At 34.4% G+C, this 22900-nt stretch overlaps 1 protein-coding gene across 5 annotated transcripts in view; it reads right to left on the bottom strand.

Moving 5' to 3' along the window:
* TAOK1 (TAO kinase 1) overlaps positions 1-22900 on the bottom strand; it is a 155836-nt gene that overhangs the window by 19599 nt on the left and 113337 nt on the right. For all 5 annotated transcript variants that reach the window (XM_053662773.1, XM_037162886.2, XM_053662776.1 and 2 more), the window contains 7 exons: positions 21028-21195; positions 19143-19346; positions 17283-17417; positions 10366-10602; positions 8286-8414; positions 5465-5668; positions 2186-2425 (listed from right to left, as the gene is read on the bottom strand). In XM_053662773.1, coding sequence (XP_053518748.1) covers positions 2186-2425; positions 5465-5668; positions 8286-8414; positions 10366-10602; positions 17283-17417; positions 19143-19346; positions 21028-21195 — 1317 coding nt within the window. The remainder of the gene's footprint in view (positions 1-2185; positions 2426-5464; positions 5669-8285; positions 8415-10365; positions 10603-17282; positions 17418-19142; positions 19347-21027; positions 21196-22900) is intronic.

The following is a 22900-nucleotide window of genomic DNA, read 5'->3' as shown; positions in this document are numbered from 1 at the left end:
ATACCAAGAATAAACTATATCCCTCCATGTTTGACTCAGTGAAAACAAGATGAACTTAAATCTTAAGTTATAGTGATTTCTACTCATATAACACTGACAAAGCACCATTTGGATGGCAGGTGAAAAAACAGCAGAACGGGCAATAGGTGTTTACCCAAACCATTCCGCAGACAGTACCCCAACCCCCATAAATCCTACTCAACTCACGGAAGTGTTCAAGGTGAAGGTACCCTAGCCCTTTTGTAAATCTTGGAGTCCTGAGTGGTATGGCTCAGTAGGTTGGGCACTGTCCCATGAACTGAAAGGCTGCCCGTCTGATTCCTAATTCCTGGTCAGGGCGCATGCCTGGGTTGCAGGTGAGTCCTGCTTTGGGGTGTGCGAGAGGCAACCAGTAGATATTTCTCTCTATCACTGATGTTTCTCTCCCTCTCTTTCACCCTTCCCCATTCTCTAAAACTAAATAAAATCTAAAAAATAAAAATAAAGTCTTTGAAAAAGGCAACTAAATACTTAGACAAACAAAAACAAGGTAATTGGTGTTAAAATATAGTCTGTTTTGAACAAGTAGATAGATATACAAAACTAAGAGGAACTTGGTGATTTTCTTTCCTACTAAACTAGCAGAACAATTTCTTTATGGGAATTCTTGAGCTCGTGTGTCACCAGAAGGAGGCATTCTATTCAAAGACTGACTGTGAATGTAATCATTATTTTCTTAATTTCTGTATAATATCTGAAAATCAGCCTAGTGTTTACAAGCTGTCAAACGAAAAAAGGCTGCAGCAACAGGAAACAGGAAGGGTTAAATATTGAACAGAGAAATATTCTCTATCCCAGAGAAATGCTGTCATATAAAATTTATGCTATGACTATAAAAACTAGTAAGCTTTCAGTGTGGTTTACTTCTGGGCACTGATAACTTTAAAATCATAATTAATTTCATAGAAATGTTGTTTTAAAAATCTATAGCTAAAGAGTATATGCCTCTCCAGTAAAAACACAAAATAAATCTGAAAAATCATTAGGAATTCCAATTTTTCTAAGCAATGACTAACGAAAGTCAACATAAGCTACATTGTTAATGATGTTATAATTAGCTATTTTGAAGACACAGCAAAGTACAATTTGACTAGGGTTCCCAGGAAAGGGTAAAACAGCTCTGCTTCTATCTTTTGTTCAAGATAGCTTGTTTAAATGGAATTGGGTGGGAACTGGGGATACCACTGGGTGTGGCGTAGCTTCAAGATTTTGACACAAATGACCTCCATGAATGAATTGCACTCCAGCACAATTATTCAGTTTAGACCAAGGAACAGGTTATAGTTTAATTACCAAATAGTTTTAAAAAGAGGTAAGGTCTTTAAAAACATATTGTGGGACCTGGACCTTACTAGATGTAAATAAAAGTTTGAAGTGTACAGGTATGTTCAGACTAACTGAGGTACTAATATAGATGTCAGCCTATAAAGTGGTGGTTTCAGTTTATTAAGATTCATCTGACTGTACTCCTTCAAATATTTATTACAAGTTATAAAACTTGAAAATTTCTTGGAATTGTTAAGTCTGGCTGATGTTGGAGAAGGGGTTTGGTGGGTCAGGTGGCTGGAGAGACAAGGGGGGAAATTAACTTTATGTAGTACAGTACACTTTGGTATCTTTCAAATTTCCTACCACACAAACGAATTCCTCTATTTAAAGCAAATATGAGTACAAACTGTAAAGTTCTGTGACAATTCCACTATTCCTCTTCAGATAAGCATAGACAGTGAAGGCAGAGGCATTTCTCATTCACTGGCACCTGTACTGATTAGGAACTTACTGTCTTTTTTGGATACAAATCCCATTTAGAGCAAATAAGATTCCAAAACTGACAGAGAGAAGCCCACAGGTTAACATGTTGACAGGTAATATCAGAAATGAACATTTGGGTACATTTAAAATAAGAATTTTGAATCTTATTTATGGAACTTAAAAGTTTTGGCTATTTTTGAGTACTCAGTGAGAAATATATTTAAAAAGAGTATGTAGCTACATGCAGCTACAGACACTCCAAATTAAAACCAAACATGTTCAAAATGAAAAGATTATTCAATTTCTTTATGACAGACATCTGTCTTAGACGGTTACTGTTTACGTGGATGCCTTTTATCTCTTTTCCCTGTCAAGAGGCTTAAACTAAAGGTACCTTCAGGCTCTTAGGCTGTTGTCGAACCTCCATGACATGCTTGCGCCTTAGTTCTCGTTCTCTTCGCTTATTATATTCCAGCTGGTTAGTGAGCTCAGTTTGATGTTGCAATCTGATCAGCTCACAGCGCATCTTCTGAATTGTGTTGAGGTGGCGAAACTCCAGTTCTTGCATGGACTCATGCTGTCGCAGTAGCATGGCATGCTCTAAGTCCTTTTGGGTCTGCCTTTTATTTAACTCCTAATCCATATAGCAAAGACAAAAAGTATAATTTACTGCTATGTAATACCAGAAAAACATCCTAAAAAACAGAATAACCAGGAAAGAGATGCAAAAATCTGGTTCAATAATGGCTGCATAGGAACACACTCACATACACACACACAATGTAAAAGTCCAACTTGTCCCTTTTGCCTCTGCAAACCCCTTCTCCAGAGGCCAACAGTTTGTTGCAAACGTTTCCCAACCTTTCTCCCCATGCTTATCATGACATGTCTATTAAAGAAAAACATATAGTTTTAAAAACTGAATAGCAATATACACTATAGGTATACAATATGCTTTCTTCACCTAACAATATAATGGACATATATGCAGTTCAGATCAGCACATACAGATCTTTTTTTTACTGTAGTAGATAGGTAATTAGTAAAACAAATTTCCTTGTTCTATCCATTTATTATTCATTAATACTATTTTATGCAATAAGATATCAAACCTAGCTGAAGAGGCTTAATGTCTTTCCTTCATTAATTGTTTCTTAATTTTATATTTCAAGAGGGCTCCCAGTCCTTAGGTTAGTTATTTAGACTCTCTGTGCTTCAGTTTTATCACTTCTCAAGACAGATAATATATACCTATTTCATAGATTTGAGGATGAAATGAGCTTGTAAGTGGAAAGTTCTCAAAATAATATCTAGTACGATGCTCAATAAATGTTATTATTCTTTCTTTCAGATTAAAAAGAACAAGAGTACAACACACAGTGTAGAAATCAAATTGTCCCTGTTGCCTCCGTACATTTTTTCCAGAGGCCAACAGTTTGTTGCAAATGTTTCTAACCTTTCCCATTATCATGATGTATTTATTATAGAAAAATATAGTTTTAAAAATTGAGTAAGAATATACACTATGGGCATGTAATGTGCTTTCTTTGCCTAACAATATAAATGGACATATATCCAGGTCAGATCACTACATACTATTGTATTTTTTTTTTAATTTCATTGTAAGCTTCTGTTTTACAATACCATAAATTTTCTATTTTTTGCTTTATAAACAAATTTTCAATGAATATATATGCATGATGCATCAGATAACCATGTTATTATTTATTTAGGATAGATTTCCAGAAATGGATTTGATGCATAAAAGTACAAGGGAGGAGCAAAAAAACCCCACTACTTATAAAAAACTGTGTCTTTATTCTTACATGTTTAAATTTCAGTCACCTTCAAAGTACTCTTCATTTGATGCAATACACTTAAGACTTCTCCCCCACTGCTCAGAACAGTTTTTGAACTTGTCATTATTGATGCTTTTTAGTGTTTCTGCTGTTTTTTGTTCCACCACTTCCATATCAGTAAAAAGTTTCCCTTGAGGCCTTTTTTCATTCATGGAAAAAACAAAAAATGTCCCATAGGGGCGAGATCTGGTAAATAGGGAGGATGGTACACAAGGGTCATGCCATTTCTGGTCAAAAACTGTTGAACAGGAAGCATAGTGTAGGCAGGTACACTCATAAATCACCCATCATGAAGTGGGCAAAGGTACTGAAAGTCTTCAAAAAAAGTTCACTGAAGCCAAATGCAGCCTCTCACAACAATGCCAGCTGGTGCACTGACACAGATGGGTTCCTAGAACACTCACCTAAGCAGGGGAATCCTGTACAAGAAGCCTACCCTCCAGAAGACATTTTTTTGGGGGTCCCCCTCTTATATATGCAAGTATTACATTTTGAAAGCTTTTTTCAAATTATATTGCAAAAGGATAATTATCAATTTAAACTTTTACCAATACTGTCATTTCCCCATGCTAACATTACTCAGACGCAATGTTATCAGTCTTTTAAGCTGTGCTTATCTAATTGATGCCACTGTTTTAATATGCCTTTATTTAATTATTAGTGAATATGAACAATTATGCTATTTTTTAAGTTTATTTTAAACCACTTTTGGAAATAAATTAATCCATGCTTACAAGTACCCCAAATAATGAGAACAATTGTTTTCATTGGTATAAGAGTCTCAACATTTGCCTAATTAAGAATTACATGATTATTAAATGTACTGGTTGTTTTCCTTGGTGGCTGCTTGAAGATCAGCTGCCATCATGAACAGTAATGACGCAGTTAGTCAATCAACAGACTACTTCAGTAGAAACAAATGTTCACTGACATCCTTTACCCTGAGAAGGCAACAACACCTAAGACAGATATTCGGGAAAAACTAGCCAAAATGTATAAGACCACACCAGACGTCATCTTTGTGTTTGGATTCAGAACCCATTTTGGCTTTGGCATGATTTATAATTTAATGATGATTTCTTGGATTACACCAAGAAAAATGAATTTAGACCACAGACTTGCAAGATATGGCCTATCTGAAAAGATGACCTCAGAAAAAAAGAGAAAGCAATGCAAAGACACAATGAAGAAAGTCAGGGGGACTGTAAAGACCAATCAACGTTGGTGCTGGCAAAATGTGAGCTGGAGATTGGCAACAGAAGAAGTAGAGATTATTTAGTGACTTTATCTGTGGTGATTGTACAGATTTTTCAAGAGAGGATTAATAAACTAAGAACTTTTATGTGAAAATAAAGTTAAATGGTAACACACATTTCATGGCATCCATTGTAGATCAAAAGGCATAACTTACCCAATTTTCTCATATTTAAAAATACTTTTTTTAACATGGATTTCATATTTATTAAATGTCTACTATGGGCCAGACACTAAGCATGTAAAAGCCTGAACAAAATCTGTGACTTCATATACTTTCCATTCTAGTTGGAGAGACTTCCTTCAAAAAATTACATGTAATGTGAGAGAGAGAAGTACAAAGAAGAATATTTAAAGGAGAGAGAAGAATTTTGTGATCAGGGAAGGCATTTCTGAGGAGGAGACATCTGAAGAGAGATTTGAAGGAAGGGAGAAAGCAAGTCACATGAATACAAGAAGAGGGATTTAGGCAGAAGGTCATACAGATGCAAAGGTCCTGAGGGTGGGATTAACTGACATATTTTCAGAAAAGATCCTGATTTCACATCATTCAAACGTACCTCCCTGACAAGATCTTGTTCTAAATTATGGCGTCCAAGTAACATTCTTCTCTTGAAGCGACGGCACTCCAGCTCTAGGTACTGTCTCTGACGTCGAAGAAGGTTAGCCTCTTCTTCTGCTTGGAAATGCTGTATATTCTCCTTCTGCTTTGAAAGCCACTCCTGTTTTTCTTTTTTTGGAGTGCTCTGGTTTTCATTCAGCTCCTAGCAACATAAAAAAATGACTAAGTTAAGAATAAATAAAAATTAACTACATGGATGTACCATTTGGTATATGGTAAATTTAAATAAAAGTATTTTATCTGTGTCCTCTCTAATGCTCAAGCAAGGCAATGACCTTAAGGAGGTAGGTCATATTCTTCTCTTCCTTGAGTTACCCAAGAAGTAGGACAGGAAGAGAAATGTACACTAGAAAAAATGTATATCCTTTTAATTTGGCACGGCTACATTTATGATGGTTTCTAGCTTCAAAAAGCACAGACTAACTGGTAAATGAAGTAAGACATACCTTCCTTTAAATCCTTCCTCAGATAGAAGAAGTGCTTTCAGGTAAAAATCATGTGCTAATTTAAATTAGGGTTAAAATGTAGTTATGTTTCACTTCTTGGTTTTTGACAACATAAATACTAAGTTTTTGGCAAAATTATAGATGGACTCGATCTAAGAGAATTGGTAATTAAATAGAAAATCAATAAAACTATGGGACAATAGAGATTTTCCTTATGAATGGTATTTAATATTCAGCATTAATAACTACTGAGCAAAAAAAAACAATGTTTTTCTACAGCATTTTAAATATCACCTCACAAACTACCTAAATGACAATGCATTTTATTGGACAAGATGAGAGCACTGACAACACACTCAATGAAGTGAAGCACACCCTAGAATGCTAATTAATACTAGTACATTTTCAACCTAGAAAGCATCACCACTGTGAGGAATATAAATGATAAATCAACCACCCTTCCTAGGCATAAAATGATTTTTCAGAGACTACTAACCTTTTTCAGAGACTAATAACCTTTCCGCTTATTAAAAAAAAAACAAAAACCACAACCCAATTCTTTATAACTTAGGTTTGTAAGACACTCAAACACATAAAAATAAAAAGCACATACATTACGAGCTCTGAGAGTAGGGTGCATGTGTATGCACGCTGAGGGAGGAGAGAGGGGTTACACAGGCAAATACACGCAGAATCACCTGGGTAGCTGTTAAAAAAATCTGTCAGGGAACTTCCCTACCAAGACTCTATGTCCCTTCCTCTAAACAGAGAAGTATTATTCTAAGTAAACATACAGATCTGACTTCCTAAACAAAATGAGGTTATTAGTAGGACTATAAGTTATATTATTAAAGAATTCTCTGTACCAGTGCACCCATAAAACTAAAATTTCATTTCATGGGGAAGCAAAACTATAGAACCACATTTTGTTGGATATTTATTAAAGTTGTGAATCCTATTTACAATCCTTTCAAACCCAATGTTCCAGTACAGAATTTGGCTTCTGCTAATCTCTATAGTCATGGGAACATGTTGTCATGGGAACATTACAGTCATGGGAACATGTTGTAGGTTATACCCTCTAAATCTTGACCAAGTTCACTTGGCTGGGTTTATACAGCAAGTCTTTGTACCATCAGTATGTACATAACAAGAATATCTGTGATTATAAAGCAAATTCCTACACATACAAAAGTATTAATATCAAAGAGATTACTGTTATTTTGTCAAGATCAATTAATTTATCAGTGTGATAATAATTGATTTCATGGGCTAAAAATTTCAATCAGTCTATGAGAGTGGGTTATGAACTGAGATATATCATTTTTGTCCTGGACACAATCCTGAGTAATTATACCTTTTCAGAAACTGCCTTGGAACAATTAAGGCTTCTCAAAGTTAGACTACATCTGCTTTTAAAAGAGGCTCAAAAGAGTAGCTCATAAAGGGCAAATGAATATGAAATCATGTAGCCATAAAGAAATAATCAGCCCTGGCTGGCGTAGCTCAGTGGATTGAGCGCGGGCCTGCGAACCAGAGTATTGCGGTTCGATTCCCAGTCAGGGCACATGCCTGGGTTGCAGGCCAGTTCCCAGCAGGGGACTCACGAGAGGCAACCACACATTGATGTTTCTCTCCCACTCTTTCTTCTTCCCTTCCCCTCTCTCTAAAAATAGATAAGTAAAATATTAAAAAAAAAAAAGAAATAATCAACATATTCTGCTATTAAAGAAAATGTGATGAGCAAATAGGCCCTTAACCCTACACTATGTTAAAATCGAAATAAGAACAAATTATTGTAATCTGAGCCAAAAGTAAGAAAAAATAAGGTATGGTTTATTTTGAAGATAACTTTTTTTACATTTCAAATATTTTTATTTCTAATGAGTCAGTATTTAATAAGTGATAGGAAAGCTATTAGAAATAAAATAATTTATATTTTCAGGAGATGATTCCTTTTAGAGCCTACTGAACTGAGGATTCTTAGTCCACTGACAAATAACTGATCACAATCAATATTTTCATTTAAACTAATATATATTTAATGACTATAAACAACAAAAGAAAAATGTGTGTGGAATATAGTTAATTACATTTTAATAACTATATATAGTGTCAGGTAGACTTACTGGGGAGATCATAAGCTATTTAAATGTTTAATCACTACGCTGTATATCTGAAACTAATAATTCAATGTCAATTGTAACTGAAGAAAAAAAAACAGAAGAAAAAAATGTATCCTATAATTCTATTTAGCATTGGGTATTATTAATAATCAGGTAACTGGCTTGAAAATTTTAATAAAGTAAGTACCTCCTTAAGTTGTTCTTTTCGAAGTTTATATTCTCTTTTCTGGGACTCCAAAAAGCTATTCAGTTCTTTCTTCTGTTGGGCCTGAATATGTTGCTGGAATTTTTTCTCCTCATTGGCCATCACTTTAGCCTGTAAGAAATTTTAAAAATGGATCAAATTAATTAAGTAGATTCAAAGTAGCAGTTTAATACACATCACTAAAGATACTTTTGTTCCCTCAAGAACATAAAATCAGTATAAGCCCTACTAAAATAAAAACTCCCAAATAACTATTAATAAGTACTACTCAAATCTTTTATTATATGAATTTTAGAGAACCAGTAATCTATGGCCATACCACTCTGAACGTGCCCGATCTTGTCTGATCTTGGAAGCTAAGCAGGGTCAGGCCTGGTTAGTACTTGGATGGGAGAACCAGTAAAATAAAATTCACTTTAAAATACTGGTCTCTTACAGAGTCAAAAGTTCCCACTATTTTTTCATTTAACATAGAGTACGCCCGTCCCACACTGAAACAAAACAAATATATATTTATCTAAAAATATAACTAAATCATGACCTTTTATCTAGATTTACTTGTATATTAAACAATATAATCATATTCATCTTCAAATGAAACACTGACCTTCCATTTATACATTAAATATGAAAATATTTTATATATACTATTACATATAAATATTATATATATTATACTAATTTACTTTTGCTTATAAATGTAATATATATCCATTGTAGAATATTTAGGAAATACATAAAAACACAAAGGAGAAAAATCTTACATGATTTCAGCACCCAGAAATACCCAATATAAATTTCAGTGCAAACCCTTCCTAATTTTTTCATGTATCTATATAGCTTAAACAAATTTGTAATCATATTGCACATTTTGTTTCATAAATTGTTTTCCTAAATATGTTTTTATTTTTTTATTTATTGATTTGAGAGAGAGAGAGAAAGAGAACGAGAGATCATTTGTTGTTCCACCCATTCATGCATTCATTCATTGGTTGATTCTTACATGTGCCCTGATTGGGGACCAAACTCACAACCCTGGGGTATCAGGGTGCTGCTCTAATTAACTGAGCTATCAGACCAGGGCAATAGATTAGTTTCTATCTCTTCTCAAGTTATTAAAAATACTACCCAAAGCCCAAAAGAATTCTAAATATCTGTACATTCTTTCATCAAATTATTTTAAAATCAACTATTTATTTACAGCATAAATTATTTTACTAACTTCTCTACTATTATGAGAGAATGGCTTTTCTCTTTTGGAGGGAAAAGGTGAACAGGGTAACTATGATAATGCCTCAGTGTAAAGTAGTCAGACATATTTGATGATTTTGTGTGAATTTACTGAGTTTTCACTTTACTCGAAAAACGTGACTCTCAAAATAAAAGAAAACAGATGGGATACAAAAAACAGAAGAAAATGTTTCACATGATAAGATTCCTTAAAAATATAGCATTATCATATGGTAGAATGATATTTATAATAGACTAAATCTTTATCTTAATTTATAACCTCTAAATTTCCCTATATAACAATCTTTAACTATTCTGACATAAAAATCCTGCTATAAATTTTAAAAAGTTAAAAAAAAATACACAGAGAATTATGAATGACTGTTTTGAGACCTAAATCTCCTATTGAGGGTGATTTATCAAACTCAGTAACCAGGGGATGCAAGGCCTAGCATATTGAAGGACTTACTACTGTGACATTATGAAACTATCAAATGTCAGGAAATGATCCCATCTTCATTGGTTCCCAGACTCAGTACTTTTTAAATTTTTAAAAAACATTTTATTTATTTGTTTTTAGAGAGACAGGAAGTGAGGGAGGGAGAGAGAGAAGAGAAACATCAATGTTTGGTTGCCTCTGATGTGTTCCTGACTGGGAATGGAACCGGCAATCCTTAAGAACTTGATTTTATACACGTTATATAAATATTTCTTCCTTTCTCTAGTTAATGTGTTTGGTTCTGGGGAACAGATGTCCTAACACCAAAATGCTACCTTGGCTAATTCTGAGGTGATCAAAAGCTAGAATAAATAACAATACTGAATCAGCCACCTCCTTTTCCATAGCAGCCTGGTGTTTCTTGATAAGCTTCTCCATTTCTGCAGCAAAATTATTACGCTGAGTTTCAAGATCTTTGTCTAATCTGAGGCGATGTTCATCCATCTCAGCCTTTAGCTTATTTTCCAGAGTCATCAGCTGCTTTTGATGTTGCCGCCTCATTCTCTTATACCCAGACATCTGTTCTCTAAGTTCAGAGTCCTGCTCATGTTCTTGCATTTGCCTTGTAACCTAGAAGAAAAGAATAAAATAATATAAAACATTTTTCTTTCAAAGACATTTTAGACCACTCAACTATTAAGTAGGCAATTAATATAAAAGATCTCAGCTAGCACTTCCCAGTTAAAGATCCAGCAGGTATTCTAAACTAACAGACAAGCTGGTTCTAAAATTTATATGGGAATGCAAAGGACCTAGAATAGCCAAAACAATCCTGAGGGGCAAACAAGTTGGAAGACATACACTTCTGTAATAAAAATAGTGTGGCTTTAAGGATAGGTTCACTAGATCAAAGGAACAGAATAAAATCTAGAAAGAGATCCATACATATTCATTTGATTTCTACCAAATAACCAAGGTTGTTCAAAGAGGAAAGAAAAGCATTTTTAAACAAATCCTGCTAAAACAATTGACTCTCTGCATTAAAAAATAAAAACTTTGACTCCTCTATTATGCTACATGAAAAAATTAATTTGGAATGAATTATTTAACCTAAACATAAAATCCAGAATCATAAAGCAGAAAACACAGAATATCTTCATGACTTTGGGGTAGGCAAATATTTCTTGGGTACACAAAAGGCACAGAGCATAAAAGAAAAAAAGTATTAACTGAATTTTTTAATTGAGGTGAAATAATTCACATAACATTAATCATTTTTAAAGTGAACACAGCATTTATTACATTCATAATTTTATGCAACCACCACCTCTATCTAGTTACAAAATATTTTTATCACCTGAGAAGAAACCCTTTATCTGTTACACAGTTGCTACCCTATTCTTCCCTTTTGGTATCCACCAATCTGTTTTCTGGCTCTGGATTTATCTATTCTGAATATCTATTTTGGATATTTCATATAAATAGAATGATATAGTACGTGACCTTTGTGGCTGGTTTCTTTCATTTAGCATGTTTTCAAGTTTCATCCATGTTGTATAGCATGTATCAGTACTTCATTCCTTGTTTTAGCTAATATTCCATTGTATGCATATACCATGATTTGTTTATCCATTCATATACTGTGGATATTTGTGTTGTTTCTACCTTTTGGCTATTGTGAACAATGCTACTATGAACATGTGTGTACATGTACTTGTTTAAATACCTTTTTTCAATTTTTTAGGGTATCCACCTTGGAGTAGAATTGCTGGGTCATGTGGTAATTCTATGTTTAACTTTTTGAGGAATAATCAACTATTTCCACAGGAGTCCAATCATTTTACATTCCTACTAGCAGTGTACAGGAGTTCTAATTTCTCTGTATGTTCTCCAACACTTCTTATTTTCTGTTTATTCTTTTCTCTTTAATAGCTATTTTAGTGGATGTGAGGTGGTACCTCATTGTGGTTTTGACTTGCATTTCCCTAATTAAAACTGATGATGAACATCTTTTCATGTGCTGTTGGCCATTTGTGTATCTTCTTTGGATAAATGGCTATTCAAGTCCTTTACACATATTTTAACTGGGTTATTCAAACTGGATTTTAAAACTAAAAAAAATATTTAATTTCTAATCAACAGTAAAAAAAAGAAGAGTTAAATCACAGATGGAGAAAGTTACATGATCTATATGAGATATAATACTTGCATTCAGACTATATTAAGAACTCTTACAAAGCAATATAAAAGGATGAGCCTCTGAACAAGAAGTCAGGCAAAAGACTCAATGAAACACTTCACTAAAGAAAGTACCTGGACTTCTGGCCAATTTGGAGGTATAGGTGGAAACACTGTGCCTCCTCGCACAACCAAGTTTAAAGACAACAAAGATTTAGTAACAAAAACACAACCAAATCAGAGAGAAAATTGAACTGTATGAAAGTCCAACAACAACGAACCACTCAGCCAGACTGTTAAGAGGGGTGGAATCAGTGGCTGGCTGGCAGGAAAAAGTGGCCAGACTGACCTAGGTACGCAAGCGGTGGTTGGCAGATCCCAGGCGTGGGGTGGCAACGAGAGGACCCAGTGAGGGTACAAGGCAGCTGGCTGACCAAGGTCACACATTAGCAGAGATAAAACAGGCAAAGGAGCGAGCAGTGAGACAGACCGCACAACCCAGGGCCCTAGTGCCGGGAAATAAAGCCTAAAAGGACCAACTGAAAAAACTTTCAGGGGTTGAGGTGCCAGAAGAGGCTCTCAGGCTCACAGAGAGTTTGTTAGAGAGACCCACAGGGTCCTGGAGGGTGCACAAGCCCACACACCCAGGAACCAGCACCAGAAGGGCCCAATCTGCTTGTGGGAAGCAGGAGAGGGGACCAAAATCCCAGAGAGCACAGAACAAATGCCATTGCCCCTCTCTGGCCCCGCCCCCACATACAGCATCACAACCCAGTAACTGTGTCACCCCACCCTAGTGAACACCTAAGGCTCTGTCCCTCATATGTAACAAGCACAAACAGACCAAAACATTATGGTTCAAGAAGAACAGCTCGAAGCCCCAGAGCCAATACTTCTAAGCGACCAAGAGATAGTCAAACTATCAGATGCACAGTTTAAAACACTGGTGATCAGGATTCTTACAGAACTGGTTGATTTTAGTCACAAATTAGAGGAACATATGAAGGCTAAACTAAGTGAAATGAAGGCAAATGCACAGGAAACCAATAGTGATGGAAAGGAAACTGGGACTCAAATCAAGGGAGTGGACCAGAAGGAAGAAAAAAATGACCAAACAGAAAAGAATAAAGAAACAAGAATTCAACAAAATGAGGAGATGCTTAGGAACCTCCAAAACACCTCTAAACATTCCAACATCCGGATGATAGGGGTACCAGAAGGAGAAGAGGAAGAGCAACAAGTGGAAAAGATATTTGAACAAATAATAAAGGAGAACTTCCCCAATCTGACAAAGGAAATAGACCTCCAGGAAGTCCAGGAAGCTCAGAGAGTCCCAAAGAAGTTGGACCCCCCCAGGAGGAACACACCAAGGCACATCATAATTACATTACCCAAGATTAAAATGAAGGAGAGAATCCTAGAAGCAACAAGAGAACAGGAGACAGTTACCTACAAAGGAGTTCCCATCAGACTGTCAGCTGATTTCTCAAAAGAGACCTTACAGGCAAGAAGGGGCTGGAAAGAAGTATTCCAAGTAATGAAAGACAAGGACCTACATCCAAGATTGCTCTATCCAGAAAAGCTTTCATTTAGGGCATGGAAGGGCAGATAAAGTGCTTCTCAGATAAGGTCAAGTTCAAGGAGTTCATCATCACCAAGCCCTTATTATATGAAATGTTAAAGGGACTTACCTAAGAAAAAGAAGATAAAAAAGATGAACAGTGAAAGGATAGCAAACTCACAGTTATTAACAACCACACCTAAAACAAAAGCAAACTAAGTGGACAGCTAGATCAGGAGCAGAACCATAGAAATGAAGATCTCATGGAGGGTTAGCAACAGGGGAGTGGGAGAAGGAGAAGGGGGGAGAAGGTACAGAGACTAAGTAGCATAGACAATAGGTAAAAAAATAGACAGGGGGGAGGGCAAGAATAGTATGGGAAATATAGAATCTAAAGAACTTGTGACACATGGACATAAACTAAAGAGGGGGGAGAGGTGGGGGAGGGGGTGTGCAAGGTGGAGGGGAATGAAGGGGGGGAATGGGACAACTGTAATGGCATAATCAATAAAATATATTTTAAGAAAAGAAAGTACAAGAACCAACAATAACATATGAAAGGCTGATATTGGCAGTATCTTTAAGTCATAGAGAAATGGAAAAAAAAAGAAAAAAAGACCACTGTAAGATTTCATTTGAGCCCTGGCTGGTGTAGCTCAGTGGACTGAGTGCAGGTCTGTGAAGCAAAGAATTACTGGTTCGAGTCCTAGTCGGGGCACATGCCTGGGTTGCAGGCTAGGTCCCCAGTAGGGGACCCATGAGAGGCACCCACACATTGATGTTTCCCTCCCACTCTTTCTTCTTCCCTTCCCCTCTCTCTAAAAATAAATAAATATTTTAAAAAATAAAGATTTCATTTGACACCCACTAGAATGGTTAAAATAAGACAGACTGACAATGCCAAATGCTGAAGAGGATGTGAACCAACTGGTACTCTTATACATTGCTAATGGACAAGTCAAATGGTACAACCATTTGGGAAAACTGTTTGGCATTCTTATAAATGAAAACATACATATACCTTTTGAGCTTGCAGTTTTACAATTAGGTATTTACCAAAAAGAAATTAAAACATCACAGTCGCGTAACATAAAGACTTGTGCAAGAATACTTATAGCAACCTATGTGTAATAGCTCAAAATGAGATTCAAACCAAATTCTCATCAACAAAAAGGATGAATAATAAAATAGTAGTATATCCATACAATGGAAAACTATTTATAGTAATAAAAAAGACTGAACACAACAACATAGATGAATCTTAAAAACATTAAGCTGAGCAAAATATGCTTAACATAAAAGAGTAAGTTCTGTGTGATTTCATTTACAGACATTCCAAAAACAGTTAAACCTGACAATAGTGAAGAAACAGAAAGTAGTGGTCATTAAAACGGGGAACCGACTAAAGAGTGATATAAAGGAAACTTTCTGGTATTATATGAAATTTTACAAAGCTTGTTTTTGTAGGTGATGGTTAACATAGGTATGTACTATTGTAAAAACTCTTCAAACTGAATAAATACCTAAGATCTGTGCATTTTATTCTATGGAAAAAATCCAAGGCAAAAGAGACCGAATTATAGCATATGGTAAATATACTGAATATATTAAATAATATAGCTATACTTATCTTTCTACATTAATCTACATACTCTGAATTTTATTTGAAATAAATGAAGTCTTTAAGTTTAAGGATATGAATCTTAAGTTTTCTAAATCCATAACTTAAGTTTTAAAAATTAATTTGAGGGAGCCAAATTTTGGGACAGGAGACCTGCCTGAGAAACACTTAATATATGCCAAGTCACAAAGATGTTTCCCCATAAACTGGTTCCACTCGAGGTACTTACAATAGTCATGAATAAAATTAAGCAACTTTGCTATTTGCTCTGTTCGAAGAGTCATTTGGATGTTGCAGAATAGTAAAAAGGAACCTGAATTATGATGGGAGATAGTGTTCATGAACCCATATGCTATACAGATTCAAGGGTCACAGCATGGAATTTATAAAATCTGTCCATGTAGTTGATAATTCAGATAACTCCCATATCTTTTTTCTGTCATATGTTCCAATACCCTACATTTCCTATGACATTTTAATATAATTTCTTTCTATCCTTAGAATCCTTTATTAGGTTTTGGTTCTCCTTATCTGACTGATCAGGATTATAGGTATTCCACTTAAAAAGCCCAAGTGTCTAACAGTCAATGAGTGGATAAAAAAAAAAAAAGCCACAGCGCATTTACATAAAGGAATACTACTCGGCTATATTAAAAAAAAGTAAATCTTACCCTCTGCAACAACATAGATGACCTAGACAGCATTATGCTACGTGAAATAAGCCAGTCAGGGAAAGACAAGTACCATATGATTTCACTCCTATGTGGAATCTAATGAACAAAATGAATTCATAAGCAAAAGGAGACACATCCACAGACAGAAAGCAAGCTGACAGCTGTTGGGGATAGGAGGGGATTAAGCAAAAAGAGAGAGAGAGAGAGAACTCCTGGACTTGAACAACAGTGTGGCAATAACAGTGATGTGGGGGGAAGTGGGGGAGTTGGAAGAAGGTATAGGGGGAATAAATGCTGATGGAAAAGACCTGACCCAGGGCGGTAAACACATAATACACTGTACAGATGGTGTGTTGTAGAATTGTGCATCTGAAACCTGTATAATTTTGTTAACCAGCGACTACCTAATAAATATAATTAAAAAAGAAATAAAGGCTATAAACCAATTAGAGAAATGAAAAGTACAGTTAAAAATAAGCAAAATGTCTTAAAGCCTGAAAAATATAATAACCATTTGGCAAATAAATAAATAAATAAACAAACAAACAAATAAATAAATGTTCCTGAAATGAACAAACAATCCATTTTTTATTGTTATTTGGGAAATCAGAAGAATTACGTTTTGGGTATATCAAATTGGATTGCCTGACATTTCACAAACATTCCCCTTCATTTTGGTTAGCCTCAGTATTTTCTGTTGTTAATGCTTTCTTTTCTTTAAAGATCAAAAATATATATTTATTTTTAGAGAGCAGGAGAAAGAGAGAAACATTGATTGGCTGCCTTTCTCATGCCTCCAACCAGGAAAGACACACAACCCATGTATGCACCCTGATCAGGAATCAAACCACTATCTTTCAGTACAAAGGATGACACCCAACACACTGAGTCACAGCAGTCAGGGCCTATGGTTAATTCTTATGTGGAAATAACATTTCTCCTTTCCCTTGAGCCTAGAACCAATTAAGGCTCAAACAATTAGTTTTATAAATAAATACTTCCTTTATGCCCTGAATTAAAAGTAATTTGAATTCCTATTTAGTATCTTATAGCTCTCTTAAGCATTTAATATATTCTAACATACTAGTTATTTATGTACATGTTTTGAAGATAATATCAAAATCTGAGTGTTTTTGTATAGTCTTTCTTATAACAAACACTGAAAAAGTGAATGAATTTTTTGCAAAATACACCTCAAATACAAAGAGTTATATTTGAGTACAGATGCCAAGGTCCAAAATGAAAAATATACTTCTATTTCAGGGGAAGTACCTACCAGTGATGCTGTCCGTATAGTAGCAAAGTGTTCTCGATTACGATAGTGTGATTTATGACGAGATACTTGTGGGGGAGACTGGGGATCTGATGCTCTTGTTCTAGGATCTCCCTCTTCTCTGTAATTTTCTTCCTCCTGGACAAAGAAAGAGACAACACTATCTGAGGTGAGCCAGTTTGTTTGAACTTTTCAAGAAAATTAATTTAAAGACAACTTGACCAACAAATCTAAAAAGTCATCATTTAAAAAGCAAAAACAAAAATGTGGAATGCTGATATTGTATTTTCAATATAATTAGAATTAGGAGACACTATTTCTTCAGTGTATGAAATAGCACATAGAGTCACAATAAGGAAATGTATAAGGCTAGATTTATTTATATCCTACTCATTATATGAGAAATTGAAAAGTTTTAATATGGCTTGAAAATAAAGAAAATGAAACAGGCAGTATTTTAACACAGCAGTAATAAAATTAATTACTCTAATGCTCTTAGGTTTTAGAAGGGAAAATATAGCTTAAAATATCTTTATATTACTTTAGTCAAATATCCAAGATAAGTAATTAAAAAAATAGTTATAAATTGACAACATTCCTTATATATTACTTTGGTTCATTAACTAAAGAGAAATCAACTGAAATAGGAACCAACTAATTGTGGGACTAATCTTTTATATCACTGATTCTATTACTAAGAATATAAAAATTAAACATGATTTTGCTCTGAATAACACTACTACTTATCTAATAATTCTTAAGAACTTTCTAAATTTTTAAAAAACTCAACACAATTTCCCATTTTAACTATTTTTAAGTATACAATTCAGTGGCATTAATTACATTCTCAATGTTGTGCAATCATTGCCACTATATCCAAAACTTTTTTATTACCCCAATTGGAAACTCTGTATCCATTAACAAAAAATTTCAATTTCATCCTCTATTCTGTCTCTGGTAACCTCTAATCTACTTTCTATAGCCCATGAGAATTTGCCTAGTCTAGGTATTTCACATAAGTAGAATTACACAATATTTATCTTTTTGCATCTGGGTTGTATCACTTGACATAATGTTTTCAAGATTCACTTGAGGTAGCATGTATCAGAATTTCATTCCTTTTCATAGCTGAATAATTAGATGTATATACCACATTTTGTTTATCCATTCACTCATCATTGGACAACTGTGCTGGTTCCAATTTCTGGCTAACATGCCTACTAACATCCCAGGTAATACCTACAGAAAGCTATAAAGTTAAAAAGAAAGCATTCTTATTCATTGCTAAAAAGAAGTATTGACCTTCAAATATTTGCAAGAAAACTTAAAATTATGGACTTGAAAATACAAAGAATAATGTAGCAAACACCCCTAAATTTGTGACACCCAGAATTTATCATTTTCTGCAACTACACTCAGTTTTATTTTAAAGATGTAAACATGGGTAATACAAAAGCTATTTCTGATCATCCTAACCATTTCTCTTGCTCCTAGAAGGCAACTATGATCATTAATTTTATGTGTATACTTATTACTTTAAATGACTTTATTTTCTATCTAAGTAACTTCAAATAATACATGTTATATTTCTGTATTTCTTTCTTCTAAGATTTAAAAAATATTCTTTTGGAGTTCTCAAAACATTAGTTTCTTAAATGCAAGTCTTAAATCGGGAATTAACAAGCCTATTGTTCCAAACTTCTGAAACATCAAAAACAGAACAAAACAAAACACCAAACCCTACAACCAACCAAACAAAAACAAACACACAACCGCAAACAACAAAAAACTCCTCTTAAACTAAACAGATAAAGAAAATTATTTACCAAAGTTCAAAGTTTTCACTGAAACCCAAATACTCACAGGTTTTAAGTGGATGACAGAACTATTGGACATCACAGTATGATCTCCCTCCATCATATCTAGCTCACTCTTGTCATCTGAGGCATCTGGAAGACTGTTAACACTACTGCTTTGGCTACTGGCACTAATGGACATACTGGGAATAGATTGATTACTTCCAACACTATTCACTGTTCCTGTCCGTCCAACACCATGATCTTGTTCCTAAGGGAAAAGAGTGTGAGGTTCAAATATCTGTATTTCTTTTGCATTGCTCGCACACAGTCTTTAGAAAGTCAGAGGTCCATCGTGAGAAATTCTCTTTATTTGTCAAGACCATGAAGTTTACCAACTGTTACTTGGCAATAAACACATAAAAATGACCAATAAGTTAATTAAAAAAAAAACAACCATGCAAAAAAGGATGGTCATCAGTTCTGGGTTATTTCCAATGTATAGCATTTTCTAAAATTCATTTTTACTACTTATCTCATGGGCTATCTATAGAGATTCTGCTCATTCCTCATGGTTAAAACATGGGAATCATGGTGATTCCCATGGTTAAAACAAGCCCCAACCATTTTAAAAATCCTGTAAACAACCTTTTTTAGTTATTTTTTTATTAAAATATTTTATGTTTATTTTTTTCTTCCTCATGACATGGTCTCTAGCCTATCCTCTACCACCAAATAATTAACATTAATTCCTATCTATTTTTGTGTGAATTGTAAATTACATATTACTTATATAGTTAATCACAATCATGAAACTGCTTTTCTGAAATTACCAGGTTAAGAAATGGTATCTGGGCACCAACATTACAGCAGTCTTATCATATCAAAATTCTGTAAGATATGCAGAATTTAATTAATATATAGACACATGGTGTGTATCTCACTCTATACATAGGTATACATACCAGTGTGTGTGTGTGTGTGTGTGTGTGTGTGTGTGTGTGTGTATATATATATATATATATATAAGCTTATATATACACACATATATGAACTTATATCCCTAGCCTATCAGAGACACTACATTAAAACTACAGATTTAACTATATTAGTTTTATTAATTTCACAACTTTGCTAAAAAATTTCCTATATTTAAAATAGTCCAACAATTTTGTAATGATTATTGTAAGACTAAAACAAAATAAACACAAAACCCAAAACTATGAGAAAGTACTGTATTTTATATAGTTCATTAATTATGCAGTGCTATTTTAAAAAGTAACTAATGCTTCTGGTGTCAGAATGCAAAGTGATCTCTTTCACTGGCAAGCAATACAAAAGCTTTGGAATTCAGACAGGAGCGAAGAAGAAAACTGAAAATATTTAGAGTGACAGATCTACAAATAAGCTATATATGTCCCTGTGAGGAAGTTCTTTAGCATTTCTATTGCAAATTTATACTTCCATTTGTACTTCTAAAATACTCATCTGTAAAATGAGTATTTTAGAACTATGTAAATGGAATAGAACTATGCAGAACTGAAAAGAATAAATGGTCCCTGGTGATAGAGTAGAATGCCTACTAATTTTGTAATGACTTCTGAGTGAATAATGACAACTTCCAGAGTTTATCATTTCAAATCCTTACAAAAGTTAAAAAAAAAAAAAAAGATTGAATGGCCAAGAGATTTAAAAGGGACTAGACTAAATAACAGTGGACATGTTTTTTTAATAAAAGACTTTGCAGAGCTTTTCTATGCTAATGAACACTATGAAAGGGTTGGGTTTAAATAATTCAAAATATTTTTTCCCACTTGGGATCTTACAGGACCCATGTTTAAAAAAACACAATTTAGGAACCACTGATCTAAAAGATTCATGGCAAGACAAATTGCATTAGGAAAGCTGCTAATAAAGAGGACTCAATATTTGAGTAATTTCTAAGTTTCTACCTCTTCTTCTTCCTGTGCTTCTACTGCTGGTCCATTATGTGCCTCCTGGAAAAGGAGTTTCTTCATCTTTCGATACTGCAGATTGTCCAGCTCTCTTACTGCATCTTTTGTCCTTTGAATGAGATCTATTAACACTGTTTCAGGGCGCTCCCGAAGAACAAACATGTGCTGCATAGGAGAAGGTAAAAGTCAGACTAAAACCTATATATTTTTTCAGTTGTACCCTTTCTCAGATCATAGAATTGCTATCCTAAAGAATTATGATAGCTAATGCTTATAATTTATAGCTATCAAATTTTTATATTTTGACTTCTTACACTTACAAAGTTGTCATTTACACATATACACTCTATGCCTACATAACTACCCCTGCACATATCATAAAAACTTTGAACGTGATACCTTTGTCAGCCAACTGAAAATGCTGAGTTAAAATAATCAAAACGTCTAAATAAACACTAACATTTAAGTTCAGATTTTTTTTTTAAAGCTGGGGACAGTGAAACAAGTAAGGACCTAGAATAGAAGAAGCAACTGGAGAGGGATTAAATGGGGAAATGGGGAAATGAGCCTAGGAGGGGCAACTTTGGCTCACTAAGAAGTCAGAATAATGCGGGCCTTGGGGACAGAATCAGGGAATCAGCCTGGTAAGAGCCGCTGCCGCTGCCCATTGCTCCCTGGTTGTAAGTCTCTTGGGGTCCCTTTGGGTTTAGGATGCATGCCTGTGGGGTGGGGGGGAATGGATACGGGGGAGGAAAAAATGAGTGTGTGCTCCTGGGAGGGAGAGAGCATAAGTTCAATTCTTAAATTAGAGCCCTAGATAAAGGCTAAATAAAGGTTTATATATTACAGACCTGCTGATTTCATATATAAACCATGTTCAGTTCTGAGTTAGGATTCAACAATTTATTTACTGATGGTAGCTTTATATTACATAAACTTGGGTGTTATAGGCTCCTTTATATGTTGCATAAGAAACACTTTATAAAACACTAGCAGTTAATTAAAAGCCATTATATTATTAGTGGTTTTTACCACGAACATTTAATAAAGCTTAACCTATCAAATACAGAAAAGCAGAAAGAACAATTCCACCGTTAGGATTACCACTGTTACATTTTGGTATATTTCTTTTCTATTTTCTCTTCTTTCTTTCTTTTTAAAATTATAGTTGACATTCAACATTATTTTTAGATATACAGCATAATGGTTAGATGTTTGAATAACTTATGAAATGATCCCTGTAATACATCAAGTACCAACTTGGTACCATTCATAGTTGTTACAATATTATTGATTACATTCCCTATGCTGTACTTTACAGCCCTGAGATGGTGTATTTCTTTTCATAAATTGCCCATGTACAAATTTCAACTTGTAGATAGACAGCATAGAGATTGCAGAAAGATACCTTCTACCTTGAGTTTATGAGATACCCTTGAATTCTTATTACACTTTAACCTTCTTTGTTATTTTAAATTTATTTATTCACTATGCAAAGTTATACTATATTTTTTATAGTGTACACTTTTATTTTTATTTTTTTAATGTACTTATTTTTTTAGAGAGAGGGGAAGGGAAGGAGAATGAGAGGGAGAGAAACATCAGTGTGTGGTTGCCTCTCATGTGGCCCCCACTGGGGACCTGGCCTGCAACCCAGGCATGTGCCCTGACTGGGAATCAAACCAGCGACCCTTTGATTCACCGCCCAAACTCAATCCACTGAGCTACACCAGCCAGGGCAATATATTTTATTATACTGCACTGTTGTATTATGTTATTTCAACTCATAAACATATGCCTACAGAATATTTCATCAAATGTTTATGCCAAAATTATTTAATCATTACCCTAATTCTGGATGGTTATTTCC

This window comes from Artibeus jamaicensis, unplaced genomic scaffold (assembly GCF_021234435.1).
Source record: "Artibeus jamaicensis isolate MK-2021 breed Jamaican fruit bat unplaced genomic scaffold, CSHL_Jam_final contig_2790, whole genome shotgun sequence".
Classification (NCBI taxonomy): Eukaryota; Metazoa; Chordata; class Mammalia; order Chiroptera; family Phyllostomidae; genus Artibeus; species Artibeus jamaicensis.
This window is presented reverse-complemented; position numbering and strand designations above follow the sequence as displayed.